The sequence below is a fragment of the Balaenoptera acutorostrata genome, chromosome 20 (genome assembly GCF_949987535.1).
Source record: "Balaenoptera acutorostrata chromosome 20, mBalAcu1.1, whole genome shotgun sequence".
Taxonomy (NCBI): Eukaryota; Metazoa; Chordata; class Mammalia; order Artiodactyla; family Balaenopteridae; genus Balaenoptera; species Balaenoptera acutorostrata.
The window spans coordinates 57,309,692-57,320,864 of NC_080083.1; the positions used below are offsets into that span (position 1 = coordinate 57,309,692).

At 56.2% G+C, this 11,173-nt stretch overlaps 2 protein-coding genes across 5 annotated transcripts in view; one reads left to right on the forward strand and one right to left on the reverse strand.

Annotated features, from left to right (window-relative positions):
• TMEM104 (transmembrane protein 104) overlaps positions 1–5,597 on the reverse strand; it is a 59,625-nt gene extending 54,028 nt beyond the window's left edge. For both annotated transcript variants that reach the window (XM_007185631.3, XM_007185632.3), the window contains exons 1-2: positions 5,500–5,597; positions 4,776–4,892 (exon numbers count right to left, since the gene is read on the reverse strand). In XM_007185631.3, the coding sequence (XP_007185693.2) occupies positions 4,776–4,820 (45 nt within the window). In that variant the 5' untranslated portion in view covers positions 4,821–4,892; positions 5,500–5,597. The remainder of the gene's footprint in view (positions 1–4,775; positions 4,893–5,499) is intronic.
• A 127-nt stretch (positions 5,598–5,724) lies between these two features.
• Positions 5,725–9,829, forward strand: NAT9 (N-acetyltransferase 9 (putative)). 3 transcript variants are annotated; one of them, XM_007185630.2, is made up of 7 exons: positions 5,725–5,831; positions 6,423–6,508; positions 7,415–7,524; positions 8,076–8,219; positions 8,828–8,887; positions 9,095–9,189; positions 9,297–9,829. In XM_007185630.2, the coding sequence occupies exons 2-7, from the start codon at positions 6,432–6,434 to the stop codon at positions 9,429–9,431; spliced, it is 621 nt and encodes a 206-aa protein (XP_007185692.1). In that variant the 5' UTR covers positions 5,725–5,831; positions 6,423–6,431; the 3' UTR covers positions 9,432–9,829. The 3 variants fall into 3 exon arrangements, with proteins under 3 accessions (XP_007185692.1, XP_057392156.1, XP_028023181.1); XM_057536173.1 differs by having other exon boundaries at positions 5,730–5,765; XM_028167380.2 differs by lacking the exon at positions 6,423–6,508 and having other exon boundaries at positions 5,760–5,831.
• The last annotated feature ends 1,344 nt before the right edge of the window (positions 9,830–11,173 follow it).

The following is an 11,173-nucleotide window of genomic DNA, read 5'->3' on the forward strand; positions in this document are numbered from 1 at the left end:
CCACCCACCATGAGGGGCCCATTCAAACGCCTGTCCCACCATAAAGCCCTTCCCAGTCTCCCAAACCCATCTTGTTCCCTCCCTCAAAGCAAAGAACACTTCTTACGCCCTAGTTTGGGTTTTTGATGTTGACGTGTTTATCTTTTCCCCACTATTAAATCTGAGGCTCGTTGTGGTCGCAACCTGCATCTCACTTCTCTCTGCATTTCTCGGGGTGCCTGGCACATGGCCTCAAGATGGGGGTCCTCAACGGCTCTGGCTCAGGTCCTCTCTGCCGTGAACCCTCTCTGCCTGAACCTTCGTCCCCTTTTAAACATCACGGTCTCACTCTGATCCCCCAGGCAGATCCCAGAAGGATTAAGACGAGTTTGAATCGTCTTCCTCTAGCTCCTGACTGGATCACAAAACCACGATGTGTTTCCCCTGCCAGGAGTCCTGGCCCAGGGTGAGGCTATGAGAATAAAGGTGAGGGTGACAGCTGGCCTTCTGAACTGACCGTTCACAAATGGGAACGTCTACAAACTAACTGTGACTTTTGTTGGGTTTAACTTCAATCACCGGCACTCTGAGGCAAGTACATCCAGGTGTGGGCTCGTTTGCTCACTTACTCAACAGCTACCGAGAGCCTTCCACGGTCCTGGCCCTGTGCTCAGATCCCAGGGAATGACAGCGAGCAAGACGGACAGGAGGACACAGACAAGAAAACAAACGATGATTACCGCCTCGGAGAAGCGTTTTGAAGGAAAGAAGGGGCTCGGTGACAAAGAACAGTGGGTCAGCACTTCAGGTAGAGGACGGCCTCATGGTGACATTCAAGCCGGGACCTGAAGGCCGAACAGGAGCCACCCAGGCAAAGGGCCAGGGAAGACACTGGCAGGTAGGAAGGCCTAAGGTGGGAGAGGGGGAGGGATGTCCCAGGAACTCTGAGGCCAGCCAGGCAGACTCCCGGGCCCTAGTGCACGGGACAGGGAGTTAGACGTCAGAGGCAGGGTTGTAAGCAGGACGCTAAGAGACCAGGCCCTGGTCGATGACCTAACGTCTGCTCTCCCGGCAGCTTTGTCCTCTGCGTATCGCTTTTATAAGCTGTAACACTCTGAAGGGCAGAACCTTATTTCTTTATGGAAAACAGCCTTGGTGATGGGCTCGTGACAGAAGTTAAGAGAAAGCAAAGAGGCCTAAGAAAGTGATGGTTCTCAGCCAGAATTTTTATGGGGATGGGACTTCCCTGGCGGTCCAGTGGTTAGGACTCTGTGCTTTCACTGCAGGGGGCATGGGTTCGATCCCTGGTCGGGGAACTAAGTTCCTGCAAGCTGCGAGGCGCGGCCAAAAAAAAAAAAAGTTTTATGGGGAAATTAAATAGTACAAGAAGCATTTGTGAATTCAGGGATGCCTGAAGGTCTTGGGATGGAAAAGTCAAGGGTCTATTGTCAAGCAGGGTTTCTCAGCCTGAGTGCTGCTGACATTTGGGGCCAGATCACTCTTTGCTGTGGGCCTGTTCTGTGGATTGTAGGATGTTTACCAGCATCCCTGGCCTGTACCCACTAGATTCCTGTACCCCCGACCTTGCCCTTGTGTTGTGATGGTTACAGCGTCTCCAGACATTGCCAAATGTCCCCTGGGAGGCAAGACTGCCACCAGCTGAGAACCACTGCTGATAAAGACGCAGTGAAATAAACACACTCCCAATGGAAACTTCAAATAAACCTCAGTGAAAAAGACCCTTTACGAACTTGACAAGGAAGTTAATTAGGGACCAACTATGGGCAGTTAGGAGCAGAAATGAGTGATCACATTTGTCTTGGGTTGTTGCTATTTTTTAGTTCTGAGGCAAGCACTCCGGGCCTGGTGGTGCTGCGGGGAATCCTGTAGGGAAACGTATGCCTTCTCCAACTTCCTGGCCAGAGTTAAACCCTCCTTGCTTTCAGTAACGGGGATCAGTAGGGACCACTCCCAAGGAGCAGAGCACGACGCAGGAAGCAAACCTGAGCTGAGCCGCAGGCCGGGTGGAAGGCAGCTGTGAAGCAGGAGGAAACGGGGGAGTGAATTGCTCTTCTGCTTGTTAGGTGACAGCTCTGTGGGGACAGCCTCCAGGGAGGCATGACCAAAAGCGGTGAAATAGGGCCCTGCTGTGGTCTCAATAAAGAAGGCTATGCAAACCGAGCTTCCTTCTGTTCCGGACTCTTCCTCCGTGGCTGAAGCGGAGAAGGCACAGTGCCTGTCCCTTGGGGCGGCTGACCCGCTCCCCTGTGCTCGAGGGGGTCCAGTGCAGCGTTCCCGCGGCCTCACCCACAGGTGCGCATGAGGCAGGGGTCACGGGCATCTTTCAACAGCTTCCCCAACGACAGTTGTCAAAGGAAACAGAAGGTGGCAGAGATGCGGAAGCAACAACTAGGGTTTCAGGCCGGGAGACAAGCCCTCTTTCCTTCGAAAGCACCCGCGTCGATCTTCCGCGAGACGGGCCGGCGGAAGGCAGCCTCAGCAGTTATCCTTATGTAGGCAGTGACCCCCTTCTTCCTCTAGTTTGATCACACGATCCCTTCAGTGCTGAGCCCCTCGTGGTCCCCATAAATGGGGAAACAGACACGCCTGTTCTGAGATCACTTCTGGGGGGGACGCATGGGCCTAAACCATGCTCCTGCGTCCAGCACTACCCTTGAGAGGGTTTGTCGTCCGAGTCCCCTGCGAGGCTCGTCTGCCCATTACACACAGTTTATGCAGAAGAATGCAGGCTGGGGCAAACATCCCTGACACCCAGGAGGGTCAAGAACTCACAACAGGGTACCGCAGAGGCAGGGAGAGGCTTGGTGCTGGGGATGACCAGGTTGTGGGCTGATGCACCGCTCAGGGTCACGGTCTCCCAAGGCAGGCCGAGCAGGTTCTGCCCACATCGTGCTGAGCAGCAGCTGCGGTAAAGTCCATTCCGCAGCCTCTCTGGGCTCAGGGGGTGGTGCACCTCACACCCTTCTCCTGGTCTCACAGGGGATCGAGAACCATTCTCGCAGGATGGCAGAGTTAAGGAAACCTCAGGCAGAAAGTGTGTTCTTGGCTCAAACCGAGACCACTAATCCTGGTTAACGCCACCTCATCCTCAGCACCATCCACCTTCCCCCTGCCTCTCGCTTCACCGGCGGGACAAGAGAATACGAGCAGTTGTTTACGGCCAGTGCCCAGAGTTGGCCCTTGAACACATGCCTCAAACAAAACCGAACACATAGGAAACGGATGAAAAAATTTAAGAAAAGCAGAACCCGCTGAGGCTTTTAGGTCTCACTGCCCCATTTCCTGTGGGCACATGCTGACGTGTGAAATGATTACTGAGCAGCTGGAGGCACAAGAAGAGTGGGCACGTCAAAGGTTTTCCTTCCCAACACTCAGCTACAGAAGTAACTCATTTCCTCGCCTCTACGCTTACAGGTGTTGTAAGATGACGCAGGAACCGCGGTGACTTTCACAGACAGTGTGGACATGTCACTGCTGATACCAAGAGGAGGCTGTGAGCTGTTATGCAATTCCACTGATGAGAGGGGCGTGACCTGATTCATTCCAAGGCTCAGGAAAGACTTCCCCGGAATTCCCTGGTGGCGCAGTGGTTGAGAATCCGCCTGCCAATGCAGGGGACACGGGTTCGAGCCCTGGTCCGGGAGGATCCCACATGCCGCGGAGCAACTGGGCCCGTGCGCCACGACTACTGAGCCTGCGCTCTAGCGCCCACGAGCCACAACTACTGAAGCCCACGCGCCTGGAGCCCGTGCACTGCAACGAAGAGTAGCCCCCGCTCGCCGCAACTAGAGAAAGCCTGCGCACAGCAACGAAGACCCAACGCAGCCAAAAATAAATAAATTTATTTTTAAAAAAAAAAAAAAGAAAGACTTCCCTGATAAATTACTGAGGTGAAGGAGGCTCCCTTGGAGCCGCACACAAATGGCACAGACCCAGCAGGAGGACCCTAGTGTTTTTTGCCAGCTGTTCTCAGAGGTGCTTCCTTATGCATCACACCCCAGCTCTAGAGTCTATGAAGCTGGCAGAAACAGAGCATGGATCCCCAGGCAAGTGCAGAGCAGGGCAGCTGTTGAAGGTTAGGTACTTTCTAGAAAGAGGACTCTTGCTACTTAAGGCAGTGCTGCCTTTCTCTGGGATACTTGGTAGCAACATGAATCAATCATTTGATTATTCCAATCCTCCAGCTACTCGTCCAAGCAAGAGGATTCCGTGATGTAAACATGACCAATCTCATATTACACAAAGAAGATAAACCGAGTGTACATGTGAGGGGTGGGGGTAAAGCAGACCCAAGACAGTGAGAAATCAACCACTCTAGTTGTCCTAGTTACAGACGCCACCCAACGGCAACTGGAGGTCTCTGTATGCTTTCTCCGCCTCTTACGCCATCCAAGATAATAAAAGTTGTGCAACTTAAAATTCAGCTGAGAACCGAAGTGGTTTCAAACTGCTGAGGGGAGCAGAACCCAGAGTCAACAGCCGACAGCCTTCATCCATCTGAACTGGCCTCAGTTTGCAAGTGCTAGCAGCCCTGAGACAAAAATAACGAGCGAGCAAGTCCGTTTTCCTTTCTTGACCACTCTCTGATCAACATGTGAAGAGTGAACAAACCTGACTCTCATCATACATTCACCGAGGCTGCTGCTGAATGGGGTTCCCAGACGGCGGCTATGAAAGCCGCTGGACTCAACAAGTACAGCCCACAGGAAGCAGTGTGCTTCTCCAGAAGCCAAGGGCACTGGTGTGGGCAAAACAGCTCCAAAAGTAAAACTCACATAAGGAGAATAGAGCTCCCCGGTCTCTGTGATTTCACCCGCCATTTCCAAAAGCGAGGAAGGGTCCGTCGGCTGCCAAGGTTCCTTCCGTGCCGGGGCGGCGGCGGCTGCGGCTCCCTAGGAAAAGAACAGACTTCAGCTTTCTGATGGACCTAGACGCGGGCGGAGGGATGTCTACAGAGCCACCCCCTCCCTGTCCTTTAATCACAGACACTTATGGCCTTATCTGTTAAAAGAGAGCCCGGAGGGAAGGACCTCCCTGTATGATGACACCTGGGTGGTTTCTTCTAACTTTTTCCTGTCTGTGCAAGGCATGTATTCATTGCCGCTCAGACTCCAAGTAATTTAAGGGGCCTCAGACGCCAGTAAAAGTCACCACCACAAGGGTCCCCTTTACACACTCTGGTTATCCCCCATTTAATGCCAGGAACAGCGAGCTCACTACCACACAGGGAAGCCAAGTAACTGCCTGCCTCCTCCGCCTAGAGCAAGGGGCTGGGCGCTTTCCTAGGTGGCCCCCCAACCCAACTCCTTGCCCCAGAGCCTCTCCTTTTTAACGGGGCCTCCACGTCTCCCAACCTGCCTTAGGGCTCTCCACCCTCCAGCCTCCCCCTCTTCCCAAGAGGCCCTCTCCGAGCCTCTCCTCCATTTCTTCCTCCCTCCTGGAGGAGCCCCGAGTCGGGCACCACCCCATTCCATCCCACCCTCCCGCTCCGACACCTACAGCGAAGCTTGCTCCCGCTGCCGCGACCGCTGTCTCCGACCCGGGGTTGCTGCCGGCGCCAGCTGTCCCGCACCAGCGCCGGCAGCACGCATGCGCCCGCGCCGGGAGCCCACCTACTTTGTGCGCGCCTTGGGCGGGGCGCACGGCGCTGATTGGGCGCCTCGCGGAGGCGGGACGGGGATTGGGCCCCGGCGGCTGCCGTCTGCGTGGCGGAAGTGGGCGGGGTGCGCTCCCACGCGCATGCGGGAGTGGGGGCCGCCTGCCAGGTGGGAAAGCGGGGCTGGTTGGAAGGGGTGGATCGCACCTGCTGGGGACACGTTCGTCGGCGAAGAGTGGGTGTGAACTTGGCCGTGCCGGGACCCCAGTGGTTGTGGGGGTTCGAGAAGAGTAGCCTGTAACTCCTCACAAAGAGGAGGGGATTGAGGCCTTAAGCCTGCCTCACCCAAGAGTGGCCAGGGAGGCCCCGATGGCTTGGGGGGCAGGAAGAGGGAGGGCCCGAGCCCAGTGGGGTGGTCGCTGGGAAAAGGGATTGGAAATAGGTTTAAGACAGGGCTGAGAAGTAACCGTGGGGCGGAGTCTCAGAACTGGGGCGAGTGATGGGAGTTCTGGTGATGAGTCTTGGTGCTTGAGTGTGGGGCATCGAGGTTCCGGGTGATGGGGCTGAAGGGACTGGCAGAAAAGGCAGCCCATATTTGGCCCCTTGAGATGCGAGCCCAGGATTATTTAATCATCTTTCACCAGCCGGGTTCCCTTTCTTGCAAAGGGTTTAAAGTCCGTGTTCTCTGAAGTGTTTGGAAAGGAAGAAGGACAGAGGCTCTTCTGACAACTTAGCCCCGGGAGGCATTTAGGGAACTGAGAGCCGGGGCTCCCACCCTAAGTGGGAGGAAACGCAGGTGCTGAAATCTTTGCCCTCCTACCCGCAGGCTGCTACCATGAGGTTAAATCAGAACATCTTGCTGCTGGGAAAGAAGGTGGTGCTGGTACCCTACACCCCAGAGCATGTGCCTAGGTAACCATTCCCCTGACATGGGGTGCAAGCTAGCTCTCCAAGGTGCAGCGAGGAGGGTGAGCCTGTCTTAACCCAAATCTCAGGGGCTGTTTTTTCTGAGAAGGAGAAACATTGGTGTGAGAAGTAATTGCATACAGGAAAAAGTGAAAACTGAAACAGAGGGCTATGACCTCCCTGGAAGAAGTCATCCATCCCCCTGTTTCTCCCTTCCATCCCCTCAGCTTCCTTTTTGGTCTTTCAGCCAGGAATTCTTTTATGTAAACTACATGTGTGCAAGAAAAAAAAGATATTGTCTTCTATTTATAAATGAGTGCCATTCCTCTGGTGCCAGTAAATAGGCTCAGTTCTTGGAAACTAAATGTTAGCTTGTCATAAAACTGAGCAGGTGGGTTGTTGTGAGGTCTACTGCTTGGAAAGGCCAGGACTGAGTCGCAGGGTGGGACTGTTGTGGGCCAGGTGACGAATGCCTGGTAGACAGGGATGCTGGTGCTGTAGGCGTGTATTCTCTACTTGTGTTTTTCCTTTTGGGGGTTCCTGGTGCCTGGCCTTTGTGGAGATCTGTCCAGCCTTCTTTGCTGAGTTTGGCTTGCCATATTTCCCCTTGGGAATTTGAGGAATGTTTAGCTTCAGACTGCTCCCCCGCACTGACCCCTGAGATAGGCGAGGAGGCTGGATGGATAGAACTGCCTCCTGCTGTTCTCTTTAGGACTAGCCTGCCTCTAGTTCTTGGGCCTGTGGTCTTCTGCCATAGGAGCCATTATAACCCTTTCTTGGGGTTCTTCTCTAGCCCTCTGTTAGCCCTGGGGGGTTCTCCTCTCAACCATCCACTTCTTCATCTCATAAAGTGTCAGACTTAGGCTTCTGAATTTGTCCTGCCTGCCAAAGGCCGACCCTCTGTCCCTGCAGGTACCACGAGTGGATGAAATCAGAGGAGTTGCGGCGTTTGACAGCCTCCGAGCCGCTGACCCTGGAGCAGGAGTATGTGATGCAACACAGCTGGCGGGAAGATGCAGACAGTGAGAAGTGGAGGCCCCGGGCTCTGCCGGTCATGGGAGGGCTGATTCCAGAGGCCTTCCCGGGTTCCCACCCTTCCCTGTTCCCAGCTGTAGCCCCGCTGGGGCCACAGAAAGTTTGCAAAAAACACTTCGTGAAAAGCTTGGGAGGTGCCTGAAGCCCTCAGGCTGTGATGCCCCCTGAAGCAAGTCCCTGTGGCTGACGCTTCTGTCCTCTTCTCCACTCACTGCACCAGGCGTGAAGGGATTTAGAGAAAGGAAAGCATTTGGGGCTCTGGCTGTAAATCGAGGCCCTGCCCCTTGTGCCCCTTGCTGCAAGCCCCGTGTGGTTCGTGCTCTCTGAGAATACAGTTGCTGTTTGCAAAAAGGCCATTGTTTCCTGCATGAGGCCGATTTAGGCTTTGTAATCCGCTGAAGGAAGTGCTGGCTCCCTTTTTCTGCCAGACTCAGAGACAGTGGTAGTTCTTTGCAGTTCTCTGGCTCTGGTAGGAAAACTGGCCTCCCTGCACTCCTTTGGGGAGTGTAGGTGATAATCCCGTCGCCTCCTTCCTCAGAGTGTACCTTCATCGTGCTGGACGCAGAGAAGTGGCGGGCCCAGCCAGGCACCAGCGAAGAAAGCTGCATGGCGGGAGATGTGAACCTCTTCCTCACGGATCTAGGGGACCCCTCCTTGGGGGAGATTGAGGTCATGATTGCAGGTTTGTTCCACCTGGCCCTGCCCTCCATCCCTCTGATCCTCAGATCCGCTGAACCTGAAGCCACCGAGGCTGTGTAGGGCACTCAGAGAGCTCCATGGGCAGCTCCGGCCTTGGTGAGCCTAGCACCTGGCTGGGCAGACTGTCACTTGGCACCCTGTTAGCCTTGTGGCTCACCCCTGGTAGTTCATTTTATTCCCTTCTCATGCTTAGGTGTGAACTTAACCTTTGGTTTTAGGGTCTTCAAACTGCAGTCTGCCCCGTCCTTGGGGTGGACTGGGGACCCTCCAAAAATAAACGATCTTCCCTGGAGCATCTCCCCATGCCGTGGGAGGAGCCCCTCCAGTTTCTGTGTCCATCAGGGTCCTCAGCCTCTTTCTAAGGGGCCGTGTGACTGTCCTCGTGGGGCAGCACACTGAGCCGAAGGGGTCAGTTTTGGGGTCAGGTTGCTGGGTGCCTCTAAGCTGTGCGACCCCGGGCGAGTCATTTAACTTCTCTGGGCCTCTGTCTCCTCATCTGCAGAATGGTACCCATATTTGCGAACTTCCTAGGGTTGTGAGGATGACGTGAGCCGGGCACGCACTGTCAGTGACTGTTGTCATTCCTCCTAGAGCCCAGCTGCAGGGGCCAGGGCTTGGGCACCGAGGCCGTCCTCATGATGATGTCTTATGGTAAGGAAGGCCGAGCAGGCCAGGCTGGGGAGAAGTGGCCAGGCCCCAGGAGAAGGCGAGGGCATTGGGAGGGAGCCTTCAGGCCTGAGGGGGGGAGCCGGTGACAGGCGTTTCCATCGCAGGCTGGGACAGGAGGGGCCGAGGGTGCCGGGGAGGTGGGGGAGAGCTTCGTCTTGCAGCTTACCCCTCTCTAATCTCTTCTGGGAGGAGTGACCAAGCTAGGTCTGACCAAGTTTGAGGCTAAAATTGGGCAAGGAAATGAACCGAGCATCCGGATGTTCCGAAAGCTTCACTTTGAGCAGGTGAGGACGGTGACAGCGAGAGGGCGAGGCCTGGGTCTGGGCAGGCCCAGTGCTGCTAGGACTTGGGCCTGTAACTTAGCCGGCCCTGCTCTGTCTGGATCACGTAGGTGGCTGTGAGCAGTGTCTTCCAGGAGGTGACGCTCAGACTGACGATGAGTGACCCGGAGCGGCAGTGGCTTCTCGAGCAGACCAGCCACGTGGAGGAGAAGCCCTACAGAGCTGGGGCGTCGGAGCCCCGCTGACAGGCGGCCTTGCGGACCAGCCACCCTGTGTGGATGGGGTGTGAGACCAGAGCCCTGCAGCAGGCAAATAGAGGGGGCCTGTGGGCCAGAGTGCTCTGGCCTTGCTCCAGCCTGGGACTCTCCTCTTGGGGCCCTTCAGACTCCGGGCTGGACTTGCCTTGGCCTCCCTCTGGCTGGCCTTGTGGCTGAGCCACTCCAGGGCCAGCCCCTCCTCCTGGCCAGACCTGGACTCAGACTCTTGGAGTCTGGAGCGGACGGCATGAATCCATGGGAAGAGGCAGGGTGGAGGTGCAGCTGGAGACGAGGGGGCGCCTGGTGAATGGGCAGGCCCTCCCTTTCCCCTGGAGGGCCAGAGGGGCCGCCGAGGCTCTGGCCGGGAGTAAAGCGCACTGCACACAGCTCGCCCTGTTCTCTCATTGGGCCCGTGTGGAGCTGAGATGCCAGGAGGGCCAGCCTGCGGCATCTGGTCTGGCGTCGTAGGGGCAGGGGAGGGGTAGCTCGGTCCTCTGTCATCCAGCAGAAGCAGGTGGGTGTGACCCCGGGAGGTCTGGAAATGATTGAGTTCGGCCCTGAAGGACAGACAGGTGGCTTGGAAAGTGGGCGAGTGTCCTTGCTCCTTTCTCTTTGGAGCCAGTTTCGAGGGTGGAGTAAGTTAGTTTTGGATGCAGCTCCATGTGGCTGGAGTACCCGCCCTGCTGATGAAGCTTTGGGCCTCCTGCTCAGTTGCAGGGTCTTCCGAAGGAAGCGGAGGCCGCTGAGCGGCGTCCTCCTGAGGGCACCTGCGTCCTCGCTCTCCACGCCTCATCCCTCCGCCTCTGGGAGCAGCCGCACCTGCGAAGGCCACTGGGGGGTGCCAGAGGCACAGGTTCGGATGATTAAGCTGCTTGGCAACCGGGGCTTAACAGGCAGAGCTGGCCCAGGTCTCCCCACCTCAGAGCGAGGGGGGACACCCTTTGACTTCTAACCCCGTCTCATGCCCTGTCATAATCTGGGGTGGCCATCAAGAAAAGTCAGGCATGTTTCAAAACACAACTGGAGAAGAGACTCCTGAGGGCACCTAGGACGTTTTCAAGGGGAGGAAATGGTCCCAGGCAAGTTGAGGCACTCGCCCAAGGCCCCAGAGCTTTTGATGGCAGAGCCAGAACTGGGGCTGATGACTCCCAGCTCGCAGGCCTCTTGCTCCTGGCCTCTCACACCAGACTACGCATGTGGAAAACTAGAATCTAAAACATGCCTGAAACTAACACACAAACTTCGCTTGCTGGGGCCCCCAGCCCCTCTGAGCCACGTGTTCCTTCCACCTGTCCCCAGCTTAATCAGAGTCAAAAGTCCTTAGGACTTCCCCACCCAGCAGGTGAGGTAGGGAGGGGCCCCTCCTCAGGCCTGCTAACCTCCAGGGGGCCTCCATCAGGGGTCAGAGGGCGGGCTGGGGGCAGGCCAGGCCCAGCCTAACTGCTGCCAGTGGTGTTGTGATAAGGGTTTTGGAAGGTTTCTCTTAACAATGGTGGGATCCAAACCTTAACAGGTCAGATAGCGATGGCCAGATAGTGACCTGCCCTTCTCTCAACCCCAGGGGCTCCACGGGTCCCCTCCCTGGTTCACTGTCTCCCTACTTGTTCACCTCAGTCCCAGGAACCTGGCTTCTGAGTGGCCTCCTGGTTGGGTAGAGAATAGCCCAGGGCCAGCTTCCCTTCCTTCTGAGCACCTGCCCAGGAACCTGGCCCTGGCAGATCTCCAGGATG